A 22,705-nucleotide genomic window follows, 5' to 3' on the forward strand; every position below is an offset into this window, starting at 1 on the left:
ACTTGAGCTCAAGAGAGAAGCCAGAGAGCAAATTTTAAACTACACTGAGGTGGTTTTATTGAGTTTTAAAACAACAAATATATATTTTTATGTATTAACTCTTAGAAATAAAACAGGAAAAGAGGAAAATGTGGGACATTTAAAAAGAAAAAACAGAGGTGTAGAACCTGCGTCCTCCACTAGAGGGCAGTGAATACAGTTCAACACAGTGCGTCAGGTCTGAACAGCAGGGGGCAAATGTCTGGATCTCTCTCTCTCCCTCTCCAGTCTGCCCTACCTGGCTCGACCACTCACACCTCTCTCTCCTCCTGCTCTGTTCATCTCTCAGTCCAGATCCAGCAGCTCAGACGCTGCAGATGTCCACGACCCCCTCGTCCATCCATCCGTCCGTCCGTCCGTCCTGAGACGACATCATGAGGAAACAGAGATTTTGGTTTCTGCTCTGGGTAAGAGATCATATTAAACATCTTCTTTTTTACCTCTAAGACTGTTGATGAGGAAGAAAAAGATCCAAATTTCAGATTATTGTACAAAGTAGAGGTTTTTTAAATTCAGAGAAATGAATAAAACAAAACAATCTTAACTATTATGTGGTACAATGACGATATTTAATGTTATTAATTGGGAAAACTGATACTGATGCTGATGCTGACTGGAGTGCTTTTTTAATTTCAAGGTACCGCTCTGGAATTAATTTCTGGTGGTTTCTGCCTTGTTGTAATAAAAAAAAGGGGGAAAAAAAGTGGAGGATCTTGTTGATGGATTATTTGTGGTTTTGGATTGATTCGTCTCTGGTCAGTGATCACTCCTGTGTGTTGTGTCGTGTCGTGATCTCTCCAGGCGTGTGTTTGCCATGTTGGTCCGACATCTTGTTGGCACGACTTGGACAACAGCGAGTACGACTGTTGGCCTCTCGACGGACCCAACGACAGCAACATGATTGAATGTGGAGGTGAGAAACTAAACAACGTCTATGTTTATGTTTTATTGGTCTTACAGACGTCTTCTTCCTACTTTAGAGACATCAGTCTGATGAGACAAGACTGAAAAACTCATTCATAACACAAGCCATTATCCAAGTTAACTCAAATACTAAACAGTTATGATACACTCGTATCTATTTTATTATTTTATTTTACCTCAATTGTATGGAACAGCTCCCAGTTTGCCCTCTGGGGTACTGCCATTCAATGTTGTGTAGAGTTTGTGTGGATGTGCTTTATATGTTCTGTGTTTTTTGCCCTTCTGTAACATGAATTTCCCTTTGGGGACAGTAAAGTTGAAAGTTGAAGTCGAAGTTGACAAAGTAGGTTGGAAAAGTCAAAAGCAGCCTGGTTATATTTAGTTGAAAGTCTGTCGGTACTTATTGAACAATTACAACTACATTATCAAAGCGAATGTGCTTCATCATTCTTGTTCATTGTTGTTTGTGTTGCCCAGGTCTGGAGATGGCTTGGGTCGTCCGTCCTCCTGAAATCATTAAGAGTGGTGAAGTGTTCAGTGTCACGTATTCAGTAACAGCGCAGGATTATTTCTACCAGTGGGCCATCGATAACCACATCTTCACACACAGGTCAGTATACACGTGTTTATACTGGTCAGCAACTAGTTATACTGGATTTTAAAACCAGACTTACATGTCACTTCAGAGTGAATTTAGACCGGACTTATGCTGTGTTCAAAACAACTCGGAGGTCGGAATTCCCAACTCGGAAATTTCCGACTTCCAAAGAGAAAAAACATGGATACCCAAAGGAAGTTTGGCATATTGTGGCTCATAGCTTAATACGAAAAATAATTGTGTTTGGAGGAGAGGCGATGCCGCAGACGAGTGCACATATAATGTTACAGCCTTGATAACAGTTAAACGTTATTTCCGTCACATACGAGGACCGCAATTTCACACCATACAACAATCACAGCTTAATATAAACGTATTTCATATAGGCTACTGCAATAATACACAAAAAGGGCTGCCATGTTTTGAAGTTGTCGTGACGTTAAGTTGGAAAGTCGGAGCTCTGAAATGATACCCGAGTTTCCAACCTGTAATTTCCGAGTTTGACGCCGTTCAATTTGTTTTTGACAACTCGGAGCTCGTTTTTTTCCGACTTCCGAGTTGTCTTGAACGCAGCATTATTCTACTGGGGTCCACGCTGGTTTCTCACCCTGGTCTGAACTGTTCTGGTGCATTTACTGTATGTGTTTAGTTCAATAGTAGATGCTGCAGAGGCTCGGAGGTTCTGCGAACATCACGACTGTCCGTCCAACTGGAAAGACGCTGACGGAGACAACTGTTGTATTCACCACGCTAACATCCACTCTTGTCCGATGGGACACATGGTACAGTACGCACTTCCATGTTCTGATCTTGAACTGATTGAATCACGTTACGATAATTTGCAAATAGCTTTAAACTGATTTTACATCTACAAAGACATTAAACCAATAACAATAACTTTCAGACAACAGAGAGCATCTGTGGCCCCTGGATTCCTGATGATGGAAAAATCTTCACACACACCATCTCTACATCTGGCAAGATGACCCAGACCAACTGGACCGCCAAGGTAAACTCAGTGTATCTGTATCTTTGTCTTGTTGTCAATTTATCCTACTCAGTCCAACAGCTGTAGATCAAGCACATGGGTCCATCCAGCTACAATCTTTGTAAAGGAATTGCTCCCACATACAAGTCTTTGAGATTTTGAGCGAACTAACGCATCATCAAAAGGATGTAAGGACACATTCCTGACTTCAACTCCAAACCTCTTACTGTGCGTTCACACCAAAAGCTTCCAAAGCGGCAAAACGCCGGAAGTCAATTCATTTTCAATGAGAGACACTGAGCGACCAAAGTGTCAACTGGCGTCACCGTGCTTCCAAAGTGTCCAAAGCTTCCAAAGCGTCACCAGACGAGAAGTTGAGCCATGGTTAACTTTAGGGTAATTGGCTATGACGCGGTTTGGCGGAAACCTGTCAGAATAGAGATGTCCTTCGGCTCCCCAATGACCAGCTCGATCAAACTTTGACGTCGGTCACGTGACGAGCGACCAAAGTATTTGCCGTTTTGGAAGCTGTCTTGTCTGAAGCGCACCCTTGAGCGTTTTTGACACTTTGGAAGCTTTTGGTGTGAACGCAGTTAGCTTTGGTCACTTCGATGGTTAATTCAGAAGTGGACCCATTGTTCCATCTTACAGGTGGTTTTGCACCACTCTGGTCTGACCTCACTCATCGCTCACATCCGAGTCGGTCGCATGCAAGTGGCTCTGGAGGCCAAGAGCACCGTTCAGCCTGCTGTAGGTAGGTGACACTTGTAAAGACTGGGATGGTAAAGGTCAGAGACCTTGGGCGACCAAGATATCAATTGCCATATTATGCAAACAAGTAACAACTGAATGCTGTTTCCTCCCCTGTAAGTCTGTGGTGACGGTGCCTGTGAGGAGGCGGAGCTTTGTTCCACCTGTCCAGCCGACTGTGGCGAATGCCCCATGACCCCGGCCACCAAGCTGGCCATCGGCCTGCCGCTCAGCCTGCTCTGCCTCTGCTTCATTCTGACTGCTGTTGTAAGATTCAAAACGACGCAATAACACAGAAATACTAACACAAATTCTCCATATCGGTTGATGAAAAGTCAATCAAAGAATCTGTCTTGTGCAGTGGCTGAGGTACCAGAAACAGAAGCTGTTGTGGGACGAAAGCTGGATCATCGACTTCACGACAATAAAACAAGGTACTGCAATGATAAAGATCACACCGGTTTGAACTTCTTCTTGTTCCTTATTATATCACTGAAGAAAATAATTGGATCTTCAACTGAGGTTATTCCGCCAAACCATAATCACAAAGGTTAAGAATGAACTTCGATGCAAATGCGGGAATCAAACTAAAGTTTATAAATTAGGTCAGGTTTCTAAATAAATTCCTAATTCTATTAGAAAATGTTTATTTACCTTCTTTCTCTCTCTCTCTCTCTCTCTGTTCCTATAGAGCAGGAAGCTCGGATGACCATGGGCAGCATAATGAGTGTACCGGTGGGAAACAGCGACAGCAACACCAGCTGTATCACTGCTCTCAGCACATGTACGGGACAACCAGGCACCCGCAAAACTCTGTTCACCTGCACTGGGATATAGTACGTCTATGTCTGTCTGACTTCCCATCTGTCCATTTACTCTTCAATAATGTGATATTATAATAGGAACAACAATTGTGCTTAGTAAAATCAATAGCAGACCAATGGCAGTTGTATGAGTTGGTCCAGACTGATCTCAAACTAGCGAATGATAGGGAAGGACACCCCTTTGTTGATGGGGGAACTGTACGATGGAGACGACTGGATGTTTGGGAATATTAAAACTAATTTTCTCCTCCAGCGATGGCAGGACAGTGGCCATTAAGAGGATTCACACAAAGACTTTCTCTCTTTCCAAAACCATCCGACAGGAAGTCAAACAAGTCAGGTAGCAAGCACACACACCAACGCAGTCTTCGTCCTCCTCCGTTCAGTACAACCCCGTCCTCTTCCATATTTGGTCGTTTTTCCTCTTTTCTGCTCTGTCTTCAGGGAACTCGATCACCCCAACCTCTGTAAGTTCATTGGTGGGTGTGTTGAGGTACCAAATGTTGCCATAGTGACCGAGTACTGCCCAAAAGGAAGCCTTAATGACGTTCTTCTAAACGACGAGATACCGCTTAACTGGGGCTTCAGGTAAACTCTCACACCTTAATGAATTTAAACATAGGCTAATCATTCCAGTTCATTTTTGTTTTGACCATTTTTAGTGTGTTTGTCTTCCAGATTCTCCTTTGCCACAGATATCGCCAGAGGGATGTCGTACCTCCACCAACACAGGATCTGTCACGGTCGCCTCAAGTCTCTAAACTGTGTCTTAGACGACCGCTGGGTTTGTAAAATCACAGGTAATCAACAACAAGAACATGCTAGTTTTTATCATAAAAATAAAGAATTAAAATGTTAACAAGTGCACATCAGTTAACTTAACTGATTTTGACTGACATGTGCTCTGTCCTCTAAGATTATGGATTGAAGATGTATCGAAGGGACGACGGGGCGGAGCCTCTGTCCACCTATCAGCAGAGACTCCTGGAGGTTTACATGCCACCGGAGTTTCATAACTCCAACATGGAGCCGACGCTGACTGGAGACGTGTTCAGGTGTCACACTTGGACTTGTTTTTGTCACTTGTCATTGAAGATGTACTCTGACCTTGCCCATAATAACTATGACCTGACTGGGGCTGACCCAAAAAAACCGAAGCTTCGTTCGTTGCCATGGTAATCGATCATGAAGTCCGTGATCGATTGTTTTTTTTCCTTCCTTTTTTCCTTTTTGACACCGGTTGTCATCGGCAATTGTTACATTAAAATGAGTAGGCTACTTGGCATCCATGGAGATATGTAGTGTTTGTTTGCCATTACTTTCACTATTTCCGCTACGATTTTATTTTATTTGATTGATCGATTTTATGTCCGCGAAGCTTCGATTATCAAAATATGATAATCGGGTCAGCCCTAGACCTGACTAACATTACCTACATTACCTTAACCTTCTAACAATACCCTAGAACACATGTACCTTGCAAGAAACTGTTTTATGTCTCCAAATGTAAGTGTTAGAACAGGATATAAATACACACTGTGTTTGTTGTCTCAGTTATTCCATCATTCTGCTGGAGATCGCCACCCGCAGTGACCCAGTCCCCGTAAGTCACAATCTCCTGATGATTGATGCTAATGATGCACTGATGTTGATTTTTTAAGTGAATAAATGAATAATTTTCAGGCAGAGGAGTCGACTCTGGAGTGCGCCTGGTGTCCTCCTCTACCTGAACTGATCTCCAGTAAGGCCGACAGCACCTGTCCATGTCCTTCTGACTATGTGGAGGTGTGTACACATTCACATTCAACCACCATTCATCTTTAATGGTTGTATCCTGTTTTTATGTTTTAATCATTGTTCAATTACACTCACAGTTTCTTTAGTTTGAGGTCAAATGTATTGAAAGAACACAAATCAAACTTTTTCCACTGTGTTTTGTCTCATTTGTGTGTCCAAAGCTGATCCGACGATGTCGCTCTAATAACCCCGCCCACCGACCCACCTTTGAACAAATCAAGAAGTTTGTTCACCGAATCAACCCAGTCAAAGTCAGCCCAGTGGACATGATGATGAACCTGGTAACAACCTCCATCTGACTGCATCTACTATAATATCCTATCATTTCATATCATTCGTGTTATATCCTGACTGGAAATCACAGTTCAGCGTAACTTGCGGGTGCACATCTGTTTCAGATGGAGAAATACAGTAAACATCTGGAGGTGTTGGTGGCCGAACGAACTCAAGACCTGATGCACGAGAAACAGAAAACTGACCGGCTGCTATACAGTACGACACACACACACACACACACACACACCTGTTCATTATGACGGTTTAGTTACTAATGTGACTCATTTCTTTCCAGCAAAGATCCGTTTATATGCAGACGATACAGTTATCTATACAGTTGTCCTGTTTAAATTAACCTCCCCCAACCTAGTGCTCTACAAACTGCAATGATCATTTTACTACAAGAGTTTTCCAGGTTAAATGAAAGTTAACTAAACTAAAGTGAAAGATATTTGCTTTGTGTTGTGTGTTTGTGTGGCAGGTATGCTTCCTAAGCAGGTAGCTGACGACCTACGTCAGGGGAAACCGCTGCAGGCTCAGAGTTACGTCAGCGCCACCGTCTTCTTCAGGTAGAGAGCTAACGACTGTCTCACTGACAGATCAAGAGTTCAGATGTGGAGATAAAGTATTTTTAATTGCTCAATATTGGAAAAAAAGGCTCAACGATCAACCGTGATGATCTTTAAACTGTCGGTACGTTCACTGTTGGTGTGCAGTGACATCGTGGGCTTCACCCAGCTGTCCAGCACCAGCACTCCCTACCAGGTCGTCGACTTCCTCAACAAACTCTACACAACGTTTGACGACATCATCGACAACCACGACGTCTACAAGGTGGAAACCATCGGAGATGCCTGTGAGTGTTTTCACCATCCCTGTAACCTAAACTTGGTCCTTAAAGGGATAGCTCACCCAAAATTCAAATTTCACTCATTATCTCCTCCCCCTCATGTGGACTAAGGGCTGGGAGAAGTTTCAGAGTCCTCCATGGCTTCTCTGAGTTACAGGGGGTCTCGGCGTAGCAGTGCATGTCCATATAACGGTTGCAAATGGATACCAACTGTCTTCATAACAAAAAGACACACCAAAAAAACATCCAAATACCTCCATGCTGCTCGTATGTAATGTCCGTCTTGTATTGAAGCCCCGAAATGCGAAATTGTCCCGAAAAAAATAAAATAAGTCTATTTTTCAAGCTTGTTCGTAGCAGAAGCTTCTCTTCCTGGTTCGTCAAATTTGGATGAACCAGGAAGAGACGCTTCAAGAAGCTTCCGCTACAAAATTACATAAGAGCAGCATGGAGGTATTTGGATGTTTTTTGGTGTGTCTTTTTGTTACAAAGACAGTTGGTATCCATTTGCAACCGTCATATGGACATGCACTGCTACGCCGAGACCCCCTGTAACTCAGAGAAGCCACGGAGGACTCTGAAACTTCTCCCAGCCCTTAGTCCACATGAGGGGGAGGAGATAATGAGTGAAATTTGAATCCCTTTACTATCCCTTTAATGGGTTTGTTGCTGTATCTTTGTGTGCGTGTGTGGTTGTGTAGACATGGTTGTGTCTGGAGTGCCGCAGGAAAACGGGATCCTCCACGCCTCGGAGATCGCCAGCATGGCTCTGGACCTGGTGGGCGTCTGTCGCACCTTCAGGATTCCACACAAACCGAGCACGCAGCTGCAGATACGAGCTGGGATTCACTCCGGTATGCACGGGAGTTGACGGAAAAAAAACTAACAAATCTGAATATTATTACTGTTATTACTGAATCTGTCTTGCTTGCTTACTCTCTCTCTCTCTCTCTCGGTTTAGGTCCGGTGGTTGCAGGTGTTGTAGGGACGAAGATGCCTCGGTACTGTCTATTTGGAGACACGGTCAACACGGCGTCGAGGATGGAGTCCACCAGTCTTGGTAATGATGTCACAACTACATGGTTTATTTTGTCTTTCACGATGCGCACCATGTCAGATTAAACGATCAGTGGCATTTAAATTCTTGCCGTGTCTTGGTTGGGAAACTGGCAACACTACAAGTATCACCCAGACCAATCATCGATCACGTAATAACACAACGTTACCAGACAGAGTTGTTTTAGAGGTAAATTCATGCAAAACCGCTGATGCGCGTTGCCTTCAGGGACAGTTTTTCATCAAGCAGTCTCTGTATTTCCCTCAAAAACAACTCTGTCTGGTAACGTTGTGTTATTATCTCATAGCGTGGTGAATGTGCAGGTCACAACTTGTCCACCAGAGCGTTGTGGAGTTGTTGGATTGTGTATTTGATGAGTTTGATGAGGGAAACCAAGAAATCCCATGAGCCTCCGTAGCGTAGCTCTGAGCAGCTTGCGGCTCTGCTCATATCTTGCACCGACAATTAAAGGTAACAAACCTACTGCTATGACTATAGGGATTATGGCAATGGGCCAATTTGCCAAAATGTTAAGTGACTAAACAAAAACTTAATAATCTGATATAAGATATTTCCGTTCCAAACTCTGCAGCCTTAAAAATCCAGTGCAGCTCTACCTCGTTTTACCTGCTGGAGGAGATCGGCGGCTACGTGCTGGAGTGCAGGGGAATGCTGCAGGTCAAGGTGAGTAGGAGATGCTCCAAATATCTAACAACACAAATTACTAAACAAGTCATTCAAGCACTGATTTTGTCACATATGGATTATTGTACAGTTGTTTGGTCCAATACCTCACTAGCCAACATCAGAAAACTGCAACTTATGCAAAATAAAGCAGCACGTGTTGCACTTACGTGTGGAATAAGGTCGAATATTTGTCAAATGCATGATGCCAGTCTTGGTTGGCTGGATGTTAAGCACAGATTGTCACTATTTGTTGATGGTTTTTCTTAGAAATATTATAACAACTAGAATGCCATACATTTTGTATAGAAAATTATTAGGGCCGGGACTTTAACGCGTTAATTACGATTAATTAATTACACAAAAATTAACGCGTTAAAAAAATTAACGCATTTTAATCGCACTTATTAAAAAAAATTCAATTTTTTTTTTTTTCTCACGCGTGTCTACGTGCGGTGCGCCCGCACGCGAGAGAGGCGGCAGTTTGAGAGGCTGACTGGCAGAGATGAGAGCTGGTGAAACGCTAGCATGGTTATTTAAAACACCATCTCTGATCTCTGCCTGCACATAGATACACAGACACGGGCGCACGCTAAATGCGCTATATAGCGCTAATTGCTCAGCTGCAGCGCTATATCTATGACCTGTCACTGTCACAGGTGCAGCTCATCTCATTATGATAGGACTTCACCCTCAGAGCTCTGTCTTCAGACTGTCCTGACCTGTCCCTGAACATCACACAGGGACAACATGGAGCTGCTGTGATTGGTTACTGAGTTTTATTAATGTTTACATCAGGCTGAGTTCAACAAATCAGTTTATGCTACTGTGATTTAAGTAGCCTAGTTAAATACTACAGTAATCATCATAGTGTATTGGAAGGAAAGACCATTTAATCTGTATGTATCAAATATCGATTAATGAATTAATCGATAATTTGCATCCCTAGTCTGTTGGTCTTGGTTAAGTACCACCTTGAATGCTTAAGCTTATGTATTCAGTCATTCAATGGTATACTAAAATCCATGTGAAAAAAAAATGCTTCTCACTGTTCTCAGGTCAAATATTTATATGCGATTAAAATGCGATTAATTAATTACAAAGCCTCTAATTAATTCGATTAATTTTTTTAATCGAGTCCCTGCCCTAAAAATTATCTTTTAGTTCAAACATACATAATTATTCAACTCGACATGCTGCTGGAGGTTATTTTATTTTACCCAGGTCACTCTCTCAAGGTACAGTATTATGTTGAGCTATGAAGGAGTGGAATGCCCTTCTGAATTATGTTATACAACAAAGAAACATTGTTAGTTTTAAAATGAAACTAAGAGATTGTTATTTTGATCGCAATTTTGACCATTAGTAGCCTATATTTGTAAATTGGGTCCTGGCATCCTTGTTGTGTAGTGATTCAATGTAAGAGCGGGTAACATAAGTGTTTGTCTTGGATGTTTTGTTTTGAATGTGTATGTATTAAGTGATTAATGTGTTTTCTGTATGTACTTTTGTTTTTATGTATTAATGTGTTGTGTGTTTTCTCTCCACCAGGGCAAAGGCGACATGGTCACCTACTGGTTGGAGGGGAAGAAGACGTCGTCTCTGGCGTCCAGGGACGTCGGCTCGGACGCCAAGACGACCAAACACGTCACCATGGAGACGGAGAAAGAGACGGAGAGAGAGCAGCAGGAGCTTTACTCGTCCATACCGGGGTTTCTGAACGACGATCTGCTCCTGGATGCAGCCTGACGACGACGACGCTCCCCAAAAAAAGTCTTGAGTTGAGTTCGTCACTTGATTTGTTCTGTTCAGTGTTTGTTTGCTCGTGAAAGGTTTGTGTTATATGTTGTTTTATGTTTTATGTTTCAAACAACAAAGACACATTCAGTTTAATGTGTATTATCATTTCCAGAGAACTTAAAGGGATAGTTAAACATTTTGGCAAATTAGCCCATTGCCATAACCCCTATAGTCATAGCAGTAGGTTTGTTACCTTTAATTGTCGGTGCAAGCTATTTTTAGAACGGCGGAGCAGAGTCGTGAGCTGCTCAGAGCTACGCTACGGAGGCTCATGGGATTTCTTGGTTTCCCTCATCAAACTCATCAAATACACAATCCAACAACTCCACAACGCTCTGGTGGACAAGTTGTGAGCTGCACATTCACCACGTTATGAGATAATAACACAACGTTACCACACAGAGTTGTTTTAGAGGGAAATACATGCAAAACCACTGATGTGCGTTGCCTTCAGGGACAGTTTTTCATCAACAGTCTCTGCATTTCCCTCTAAAACAACTCTGTGTGGTAACGTTGTGTTATTATCTCATAGCGTGGTGAATGTGCAGCTCACAACTTGTCCACCAGAGCGTTGTGGAGTTGTTGGATTGTGTATTTGATGAGTTTGATGAAACCAAGAAATCCCATAATGAGCCTCCATTTGTAGCGTAGCTCTGAGCAGCTCACAGCTCTGCTCCTCCGTTCTAAAAATAGCTTGCACCGACAATTAAAGGTAACGAACCTACTGCTACGACTATAGGGATTATGGCAATGGGCCAATTTGCCAAAATGTTGAACTATCCCTTTCTAAGAAAACTTATTTTAAGACTTGAAACTCTAGACTCGTTCTGGGGCAAAGATTTAAGGTATAAAATAATTCAGTCAGATGAATTATCATGACAGAGTTTCTGTGATTCATTTCCTGTTTCCTGTTTGTTTTCAGTTTTCAGATTTAACGTCGTAAAAGCCACAACTCAAGTAAATTCATGATTTTATTATGAACATTAATCGGTGTTGTGTGTTGAAATGTGCACAAAAACAAACTGAATTCTGATTGTTGCTATGTGGATTTATGTTGTTTCCTGTTTGTGATACACAGCAGATAAATAAATACTCTGTCTCTGTATTAACGAGTTATTTTATCATCGCTACACATCTAAAGGAGTTTCTGAGAGTCGATAATACATCTGAAATACTAAGCAGCGGATTTTAAATTATTGATATTATTAAGATTTCACATAAATATCACTTAAAACTTTACTTGGACACATTTTTTTCATGTTTAACTTAAGATGAATTAATTATAATAACAGTGCAGCGTTGTGTCATCATCACACAGAAAAACAAATGAACCAATGTGAAGATGATCTTACATCACCGACCGACAGGTAAAACGAGCTCCACCGATCAGTTTGGTTTCATTAGCTCATTAACATTAGCATCTGTGCTGCTGGCACGGACGCGTCGCATAAATATTCATGTGACGGTGCGGAGCAGATGGACGACTTGAAGAGACATGGACAAGAGGAAGACGGAGGAGGAGGAGGATGAGTGGAGAGGTGAAGATTTTGTAGTGAAAGAGAAATTCAAACCTCATGAATTCAGATTGTGGCTTTTCAAAATAAAATACTTTGCTACTGTTAATTCTGTGATTGGAGGTGGATGTTGGTATTAGACCGATATTATATGGGTACATGAGGGTACGTGGACATGTAGGTATGTGTATGTGTTGCATGTGTATGTAGGTATAATGTATGTATGTAGGTATGTGTAGGTGTAGGTTTATGTATGTACAGTATAATTTCTGTACTAGGTATATTATGTTAATTAGATTCATGTTTTTTTTTAACATAGGACAGGTTTAGGTAGTTATTCATTATTTAAGGAGAGGGGGTGGGAGTTTATACGTTTTACTTCATCTCACTCCTTTTTGAATATGTATTTCTATATCTCATGTTTAAATGAAAGTCTTATTCTCTTTTTTTAATTTTCCTTTTTCATATTTGAAATAAACATTCAATCAATCAATTTATCAGTGTTTCACAGTTTCTAGGATTGAAAGACAATAAATCTGACAACATTCAGCCAACTCCGGACTCTTCAGGCTTCCGTAGTAAAAAAAAAAAAAAAAAATTTGATCATGAATTTGACTTTTTTTATGTCCAAATATTTGTGCATGTGACAAACAGACAGGAAAACATAACACTGCAGCCTGAGAGCAGAGTGTGTTACATGGTCTCATCTGCATGAGAGCTGCACAGCTGCAAAAGGCAGCTCTTCATTACACAAACACACACACACACAACAGTACACAACTGTCTCCACACACTCGCTCTTTATCTTCTTTTTTTTTTTTTTTTGCATTTTTACGATTTGGACTGTTTCTGTAGCTGAAGAATACGATTTATGATTTATTGGTGTCAAACGTCTCATTAAACAAACTTTAACAATAAATATTTAGACTTATTCTGGATTTTTAGATCAACCAATCAGGTGATATTTATGTATTTGAAGATGATCTATATTAGTAATGGTTCAACAATGTTTTCAACTTGTCAGTTTTAAATATATTTGAGTGGACTTCAGCCTTTCAATTTCTTCATACTAATCTTCAACAATTCAAGTAATTTCAACTACTTCATACAGCCTCCTTCTTACATGTTTTACTTTTACTCTTCAGATAGATATCGTTTCATCTTTTCAAGACTGCTTCAGCAATTTCTTCACTTTAATCAGCGTTGTTTCAACAATTTATTCAGCTCATTCAGCTTCCAGCTTTCAGCATTCACTCGTATTTCCTTCAGGAAATGCATTCTCTAGTTTTATTTCATTTTCCAGTTACGGTTTGGACTGTTTATGCAGTTGAAGAATATGACTCACGATTTATTAGTGTCAAACGTCTCATGAAACAAACTTTAACAATACATATTTAGACTTATTCTGGACTTTTAGATCAACCAATCAGGTGATATTTATGTATTTGAAGATGATCTATATTAGTAATGGTTCAACAATGTTTTCAAGCGGTCAGTTTTAAAGCCTTTCAGTTTCTTCATAACTAATCTTCAACAATTCAAGTAATTTCCAACCATTTCATTCAGCCTCCTTCTTACATGTTTTACTTTTACTCTTCAGATATTGAGCTTCCAGCTTTCAGCATTCACCCGCATTTCCTTGAGGAAATGCATTCTCTAGTATTATTATATTTTCCAATTACGGTTTGGTCTGTTTATGCAGCTGAAGAATATGATTCATGATTTATTAGTGTCAAACATCTCATGAAACAAACTTTAACAATAAATATTTAGACTTATTCTGGACTTTTATATATATTATTTATCTATTTGAAGATGATGTTGCAACATTACATTCAGTTGGATGAAACCAGCCTGGACTGTGTTTTCAGCTGCAGCAACAGGCCACAGAGACGACAGCCTGGTTTTTAATTACAGATGAGAGAACACGTGTGTGTGTGTGTGTGTGTGTTTGAAGTGTTTTTGTTAATAGAATGAGTACTCACCTAAAGAGCCTCTCTCTCTCTCTCTCTCCTCTCATTCTGTCCTTAGCTCGCTCGCCCTCTCTCCTCTCTCAGTCACCCATTCTGTTGAGAACATTTACATTTCTGAGGACACACACATCAAACACACTGTTGTAACAAAACACTGTGTGTGTGTGTGTGTGTTTCAGAGCTTTTAGTTACTGAATACATCACACACACACTTACAATGAGCTCTCGTGCGTTTCCATTCACGTGGTTTTTGTTTAAATTCAAATAAACTCTCACTGGATAAAAACCGACAGTTAACAAGTGGAAAAACATTTATATTTTTTAATATCAAAAAAATCAAGATAAACAATTTAGATTTAAATAAAAACAGTGTTTCTCTCTTGGTGTTCGCTGTGACATAAAACACAGTTAAAGATGTATTAAAGATGGCGAGGAGCCTACAGCTTCACATAAACACTGGAATCAGAGGGAAACAGTTTAGTATCAAGTGTTTAAAAGTAAAAAAGACAAAGAAAAGTGAAAACAGTGTAAAAAAAACCCAACAATCTCCATGTGCTGTTAACAAATAAGATAAAAACATGTTGATCAGTGAACTCGTTCCCTCTGTTTATGCTGTTTAGGTGTCAGACTCATTTTAGTTCAGGGGCCACAAACAGCACAATTTGATCTCCAGTGGGCCGAACCAGTAAAATAATACCATAATAACCCTATAAATAAAAAGAACATTGAATTTTTCCCTTTGTTTTAGTTCATTATTAAGATGTTTACAGTTAATGAACTTTTCTTTTTCAAAACATATTATGAACAATCTGAAATTTCTTGATAAAAATACGTGCAATTTCAACAATATTATGCCTCTTTTATCTTCTAGGTAATTTTTAGACTTCCTGAGGGCCGGATTGGACCCTCTGCCAGGCTGGTTTTGGCCCGCGGGCTGCACGTTATGCTAAGTTAAGCTAAGATAAGCTTCAATTTAAACCAGTGGTTCTCAAACTTCTTTACATCAAGGACCCCAAAACTGACACAAATTAGACCACGGACCCCCATTGGACAGAATTTGGAAACAAACACCAATCAAATATTTGTTCTGAGACTGAATAATGCTACTTTTTTTGTCAATGTAGGTTCAAATTAGGGCCAACGGCGTGAATTTGTGGAAATATTTAGAGAAATTTTGGGATAAAAATGTAAAAAGTGCACTTTTTCCCATAAATATTCCTTTTTTCCCCCAGAAATTTCTCTAAATTTTGAGAAAAAGGTTTGACCACTTTGACAAACCACTGATTTAAAGACCAAATAATGTTACTTTTTTAGTCAATGTACGTTCAAATTAGGGCCAAGGGCATGCATTTTAGGAAATATTTAGAGAAATTTTGGGATAAAAATGTAAAAAGTGCATTTTTTTCCAGAAATATTACTTTTTTTTTCAAGAAATTTCTCTATATTTTAAGAAACAATTCGACCACTTTGAGAACCACTGATTTAAACAACATAAAACATGAGCTGCCTTCATAAAAAGCATATTTATGCAACATTGCTTGGCAACTGTGATAACACACATATCAGAATGTGAAATGTATAATTTCCTTCTGTGTATTGAGACATTAATATCTATTTAATGATATGTGGGTGTTACGGCTGTGTCTACGGATTGTTTTCTTGATCGATTGTCCAGTTGTTACAGTAAATATCTGAATTAGTAGAGGTTAGTTTTCAAATTCTGTTTATCTTTCATGTGGGTGACAAAAAAACAGCAATAAAATAACCTAATTAGAGGCTGAAATCAATCAAATGTACAGAAAATGACAGAAATTACACATTACAACAAAGTGTGATTTAGCTGCAGGTTCAATAAATAACAGAGAGGCCTTTTTGTTTCTATTAATAAACACATTGAAGACTGTCTGATCGTCAGTTTAACAATCCGACCTCGAGCTGCCAAACAACCGACAGTGAAAACAACGTTCCCACGAACCCGTCGGAGCGTTTGGACTCGTTTGCTCCCGACATCTCGACCCCGCAGAGCAGCAGCAGCCTGTTGTGTATTTAGTGCAGTTACATGGCCGTTGTTCTCCCACAATGCCACAGAGTTTTTAATTCATTAATTAATTAGGCGACCGCCGGGTTGGTCTCCAAACGAGTTTCCATTCAGAAACCAACCAGTCTTTTGGAGGAACGGCGGGTCAGAGGCGAGTCAACACTCTGGTCTGGTCTCTCAGTCTGTGGCAGCTTCAGGTTTCAACGGTCCAATCGGCTGAAACCAGAAAGACACAGAGTTTTAAAACATCTTTAAAGGCTTAAAACAATGTTAAACTAATAAATCTGTCAAATCATGGAACAATCTTCCAACTAATCTGAAACTTTGTACAGACTTCAATGTTTTTTCCCAGGAAGTCAAACAATGGATCCTAAGAAATCAGTCATGTCAGCATTAATCATGAGCCTAAATTATTTTTAACCTTGGCAAAGTGCAAAGTATTTTAATAACTGTATGTTTCTTTCTGATATGAAATATGTCTTGAGTGTTTGTGATGTATGAGAGGGTGTATTATGCACATGTGTATGGATGTTTAGAACGCTATGTAAATTGATAATTCTTACCTTTCTATTGTTCTTATTCACCTGCCCAGGGACTACGGATGGAAAGTAGCTAGTAAGCTAAATTTAGTTTAGTTTAGTTTAGTTTATTTAGATCCCCATTAGCTTTTGAAACGCAGCAGTTATTCTTCCTGGGGTCTTTTTCCGGTACAAGGCATCTCTTCTCTTTTCGAGACTAATGTTATTTTGTACATTGTCCCTGATACAAATAAACTTATTAAACTAAAATAAAACAGACAGAATAGGTGGAAAATACCTTTTACATTAAGGCGAGACACCCCAGGCAAAAACGCTGTTTTTTCATGCACTGATTAATTTTGAGATTTGGGGCTATTTTTCTTCCTTAACATGTATTCTTTCATAAAAGTCAAACGAAATGGTAGAAAATCCACATTAAGGTGGTTATTTTACTTCATTTTGTCTCTTTCGTTGGTAGATTTCTCCTAAATTCACCAAAAATGAGCAGCTACTGTGACATACTGTGTTGTGCCTGTTGTCTGAGCCATGTCAGGTGTCATTGTAAAGCTCTCTCTCTCCTGAACAATGATGTAGGCTACAAAAATGGTAATTTCCTCTGTATCTGCAACCAATCGTAAAAGCACGATTTACATTAACAATTTATGTAATTTTACAGTCCAAGTCTTTAAAGGCGGTTTTCTCAAAAAGAGTTTTTCAGACTCAGACTCTGAGCTAGAAATCTCCACTTCAGCAGCACTTACAGACACCAAACCTTCCACTTTGATCCCTTTCTTTATTCTGAAGGTTTTTACAGAGGGGATTGTTGATATATCATTCAACATTTTATTCCTAAAAACAGGGCAAAATTAGATTTTTTAGTGCTGGTGACAGTATTTTCTCATTTACAGAGTGATAAAAAGAGATATCCAAAATCCTCCTCTGTAAAAACATCTGACTCTAATATGTCAACAAAATAAAACAAGAAATTTGAAAGGGGCTTTATCCATTGTTCAGATTTCGGTTCTGGAAATGTATGCAAATTAACACATATTTCATCAGATATTGCCTCATTTACATATTTAAACATAACATTTGACAAAACTTGTAATACAAAAAATATTTGTCTTAATGTGAGTGATAAACTTGGGAAGTTTCATGGTGATATCTGTGAGTTAACATTTTTACCCTATTCACCTGTAGTGTCTCCCCTTAAACATCTACTCTTTGAGAGTTCACGTGACACACTTGTCAGATGATCAGTTTCTTTATAAGATCTCACATGGTCGCTTTATTTTAGTAATGAATAGATGAAAGATAGATGAAACCAGTTCAGCAGCAGCAGCAGGTTTCAGTTCACACGGCGACCTCTAGTGGCGTTCAAGTGACACCATCAAGCTCTTATACAAAACACAACTCTTTTCCTGTGTAGTTTGTGCCCCGACCGACCAACACACTGACCTCTGACCTCTGACCTCTGACCTGCAGCACCGCCAGCAGCCTCGGCCTCGGCCCCGTCAGTCTTGCTGCAGCGCGGCCGTCCTCTTCTCCAGCAGCCAATGAGCTGCGATCCTGCTGCCGTAGATGACGTACGACCACGACAAGACCACCACCGCCAGCAGCACCTGAGACGACGAACAAAGACGACAAAGACAAAGAAAGAAGAGAGATTAATTCAACTCTTAATTGATAATATATATGAAATATAACCAATAAAATACCCATTTATCTCATGACAATACAGATATGTAGGTCAAAGTCTCTGGATTAGTTATTGTTAATGAGTTTACAGTTGCAATTTATGATTATTTAAATCCCTTGTTCATCTGCTGCTTGCTTTATTAGCCAGTAAAACAAAAATATCCATTAGGATTTATTGAGACATCATCTTCTTATGTCTTATTTTGTATGTTTTACCCATAAATATGAACTTTTTTCTCAAAGAAAAGCAGGGAATTGTTTTATTTATGATCCTGGAGCAATCAGGTGTTTGGGTGGTTTGATGGAAACATGACTTAAACATTTAACTGTTAGTGAAAACAGCTTGTGATAAGATTTCTTTTGATCGACGAATCAACTAAATACAAAATAATATAATTATTAATCTCTTACATTATAACTCATCTGAGCAAACTTTTAGTTTATGTTATCTGAATTTATAACTGTGATTACAATACATCTATGTTTGTTGAACAATAATATCCAAGTCAGAGCCTCTTGGCACCTCTGAGAAATGGCAATTATCCATGTTTATTGTATTTTATCTTGCTGTGCAGCACTTTGGAAACCTTTGTGTTTGTTTAAATCGTGCTATATAAATAAAATTGGATTGGATTGCATGTGGCAGTTGTGGCCAGTGTAATAGCCTAATACCCACAAATCTTTTGAGATCAACCATCCTACATTTGGCAAAAGTTAACACTAAAAATGTGATCTATGTATGTAGGTAAAACTACACATGGTTTAAAAGCAGAGGATCAGTGAACACAAAAGTTCAAGGTCCTAACTATCCAGTCCCCATTCATTTTAATGTTCTTTCTCGTCCTGTCTCTTCCCTACATTTTCAGGGAATCCAGCATGTACAGTTGCCAAAAGGAGAACGAGATATCTGACAAAAGATTGTGTCAAAAAGAAACTCTTTTATATATGCACACATTAGACTCACTGCCTCCAAAGGGCTTAAACTGTGATTTTGATGTGAGTTCTACGTTATAAAAAACTGTTTTTCAATTTGTTTTAGGCCTAAACTTCATTAGGTCTTTGGGTACTGCATTTTATGATAGTGTTGCCTGAGCATTAGGCAGATCCTTAGACCCCTTTTACATATGAAGAGTTCATTTGCAAAAGCAGATAAGTGCCATTTTGAAAAAGATGAGCTGATGCTTTTGAATTATTCTTTGCATAGTGTTGTATATAAAGCTTTTTTTTTTTTTTTAGCTACATCTGTTTTGTTATGTCTCATCTCCTTGGTCAAAGCCACTCCACTTTGGTTTGACTGATATCACCTGGTGTAATTAATAATTCAAAATTGTTTAGAAATTTTTTTGAAAACGGAGTTAGCCTATCTGCTTTTTGCAAATGAACTCTTCATATAGTTATTGACCATTTGTTTAATATGTAGGCTATGTCTTTGTACATGGCTCCTGTGTCTCTGTTGTACTAGTGTTTTGAGATACATTAAGATCTACAGAAAGGCAAGACCATTTTATTTGCATAGTCCATTTTTTTTTATTTTTACAAACAGCTTCTCAAAGACTCCACTGAACTCATGTGCTGATTGTAAATTAACCTTGATGAAGGTCTTCTGAAAGAAAGCTTGGTCTATTAAAGATGCTGACACTTGCATCTGAACCAAGTGTGCAGTGCAGATACTCTCCTTTATTGAACAATAACATAAATGTATTTTTAATATTAACAGAGGAACATTAACAAGCAGCTAATTTTACCTCTCCTACAGTAAACACCAGTGTTGGGAACGTTACTTTTAAAAAGTAATTAGTTATAGTTACTAATTACTTCTCCCAAAAAGTAACTGAGTTAGTAACTCCACTACTTCACTATAATAGTAACTAGTTACCAGGGAAAGTAGCCTAACTATTGCGTTTTTTAAGTTTAAATATGTCGAAGGATTTGGATTTTTTTTCTCTCATTTTTAAATTGTATTTTATTGTTTTCATATATTTCACTGATCGCAACTATGGAATGCGAGTGTGTGTTTTATTGAAAGCGAGGCTGGTGTGCCTATGAAAATAGGTTACAGTGGGTTTTTTAAGTGCTGTGGCTACAAGCAAATCTCATATTGTCTCTGTACAAAGACAACAAAGACCTTTTTAAATGTGAAAACAGCGGAGACCTATTCAAGATTTGCGTTTAATAACAGGCGAAACATCGAAATTAATTTATTCATGGCCACATTAAGTGAAATTATTAACTTTACCGATTATCCATCTGATTATCTGTCCTGCTGCGAGCGCACAACTTCTCAGGGTATCCGCGGATCCTTAAAAAGTCTTAAATTCATGTATCTAAAATTAAGGCCTTAAAAAGTATTACATTTATTAGGAAATTCTAAGATGGTCTTAAATATATAATATATAATACACAGCATCATAAAATATGTATGCACTTAAACTTTTATATGAAATAACAGGGTATCCGCGGGGTCTTAAAAAGTCGTAAATTTTAGGTCTTAAAATGTCTTAAATTTGTTGAATTATTGTGTTCAAGTCTTAAATAATTTTAGACAGGTCTTACATTTTCTTATGCCCACCATGGGCGAGCATTTCACTCGCATTTGCCCCTAAAAAAAACAAACATGTGTGAACCGGGAAAATCACAAAAAGAAAGAGCACAACCTGCGATTGGTCAAAAACTACAAATCCCACAATTCTCTGGCCTCAACAATAACAGTAGTTAGTGTTAGTAAGGGAGAGTGGAGCTGTCGGTGAAAAGAGGAAACAACGCCACGTTCGTTCACACCGTAACCGTTTATTCGTTACGTCCGCGGTGTAAAAGGCCGTGACGCAAAGACGCGATTAGGCGCGAGACGCGGTAGACGCGACTTTTTTTTTTGTGACGCAATACACCCGATTTTTTTTTGGCGACGGGACCATCGCGTCTTCGTCTATTTCATCGTGTTTGGTGGGCTTCCCACCAAACACGAGGAACGCTTTTTTTTCGCTCGAGTTCTGACGCGCGACCAAACGCGAGATACGCGATTTAACGCTCGTTTTGACTCGTGACCATTTTGTGTAAATTCGCGTCTTCACGAGCTCGCCCATTTTCACAACAACAACAACAACAACAACAACAACAACAACAACAACAACAACAACAACAACAACAACAACAACATTTCTGCTCCCATCAACCATGGTTGAGGTCACAACGCTGCGCTGTAGCTGCTCTGGAAGTCCGAGACACTGAGGCCAAACGCTGCCGTTTACTAATGCGGTTGTCTCCCCCCTCCCCTCACCAAAGGAGAGGAGGAAAAAAAAAAAAACAGTTTAGCAGCTTCTGTGGCTGAGATGAGCCAAGTCGGAGGACAACGGCTTCACTGAGTAGTTTGTAACGCGCCTCATTTAATTGTCGGTAACGGTAACGGCGTGGTAACGGTGGAAATAGTAATTAGATAGATTACTCGTTACTGAAAAAAATAACGCCGTTAGTAACGCCGTTTATTTTAACGGCGTTATTCCCATCACTGGTAAACACAACTCATCTTCAGCTGAACTTGAACCGTTAACATTAGTCTTTAATTCCACCATTAAACAGTAACGAGGAGTTTTAGTAACGTTACAGTACCACGGAGTAGATCCTGTCCAGTCCTCGTCTGCTGAACGTCTCCATCTTCTTGTTTTAATCCAGATTTAACCCGCCGGGGAAACAGATCCTGTTTGTTTACACCGTGAACTTCCTCCTCATCTTCTTCTTCCTCCTCCTCTTCCTCCTCTTCTACTTCTCAGTGACGCTGCGGTTTGGCGCACGGACAACGGCGCCATCTTGTGTTTCGGAGTGTGGACCGCACCGCAGGTTATATGACTGGTTTTTGATGAATGATGTGATAAACCGCAGTCGTACAAAGCTACAGTCTCCTCTCGATATTAAATTATGAACATTTGTGTGAAATAATGTCGAAAAACAGAGAGTTTTATCAGGCTGCGCTACGTGGGGAAGGTGGATGTTTCGCTAACGGCCGTTAGGAGGCAGCACTTAGGAAACGGCCGTTACGATCTCAGCGGAAATCAGGAAGAAGACGTCTCACTCTGCTTTTTTCCAGAAACCACAAATAGCCTACTCTCTGTTCACACTGGGTTGTTTTAGGAATAAGGCTAAAATATGCATCGGTATTACTGTAGAAGTAATGTAGACAGAAGAATACCAAAGTATTGTACTCCAGTGCATTTCTGAGATCTATTTGTACTTCGTTCTAAATTGAATACTCCACAGTCCATTGTATTTTTTTTTCTTAAAGGTGTACAGAAAAGAAAAATGAATTTGATTCCACTATGGGTCACAAAATTAGTGTAATAACTCATCTATCAGACGATGTAGCTCAAACTTTGTGCAAAGTTCTAT

General features: G+C 39.5%; 1 protein-coding gene and 1 long non-coding RNA gene across 2 annotated transcripts; one reads left to right on the forward strand and one right to left on the reverse strand.

Annotated features, from left to right (window-relative positions):
• Positions 1-246: 246 nt before the first annotated feature.
• On the forward strand, positions 247-10,536 carry LOC146968543 (atrial natriuretic peptide receptor 1). The gene is made up of 23 exons (XM_085759165.1): positions 247-446; positions 841-952; positions 1,441-1,573; positions 2,211-2,343; positions 2,466-2,570; positions 3,201-3,303; positions 3,421-3,566; positions 3,661-3,733; positions 3,991-4,135; positions 4,377-4,463; positions 4,568-4,711; positions 4,802-4,923; positions 5,040-5,178; positions 5,678-5,726; positions 5,807-5,908; positions 6,082-6,201; positions 6,319-6,412; positions 6,678-6,765; positions 6,913-7,052; positions 7,748-7,900; positions 8,008-8,106; positions 8,696-8,787; positions 10,339-10,536. Exons 1-23 carry the CDS (start codon positions 414-416, stop codon positions 10,534-10,536), a joined length of 2,610 nt encoding a protein of 869 aa, XP_085615291.1. The 5' UTR covers positions 247-413.
• Positions 10,537-15,180: 4,644 nt separating this feature from the next.
• On the reverse strand, positions 15,181-22,065 carry LOC146968544 (uncharacterized). Its single transcript, XR_015034242.1, has 3 exons — positions 21,932-22,065; positions 18,119-18,252; positions 15,181-16,328 (listed from the first exon to the last, which is right to left on the reverse strand). It is a non-coding gene; the product is annotated as an uncharacterized LOC146968544 (long non-coding RNA).
• Between the last annotated feature and the right edge of the window lie 640 nt (positions 22,066-22,705).

This window comes from Trachurus japonicus, chromosome 18 (assembly GCF_045865225.1).
Source record: "Trachurus japonicus isolate A0001 chromosome 18, Traja_1.0".
Taxonomy (NCBI): domain Eukaryota; kingdom Metazoa; phylum Chordata; class Actinopteri; order Carangiformes; family Carangidae; genus Trachurus; species Trachurus japonicus.

Excerpts from the sequence above, each read along its gene's own strand:
- LOC146968543 (XM_085759165.1), top strand. The coding sequence starts at position 414 with ATGAGGAAACAGAGATTTTGGTTTCTGCTCTGG. Across the intron at positions 3,567-3,660 it reads GCTTCATTCTGACTGCTGTT|TGGCTGAGGTACCAGAAACA; the intron begins GTAAGATTCAAA and ends TGTCTTGTGCAG. Across the intron at positions 8,107-8,695 it reads GATGGAGTCCACCAGTCTTG|CCTTAAAAATCCAGTGCAGC; the intron begins GTAATGATGTCA and ends CAAACTCTGCAG.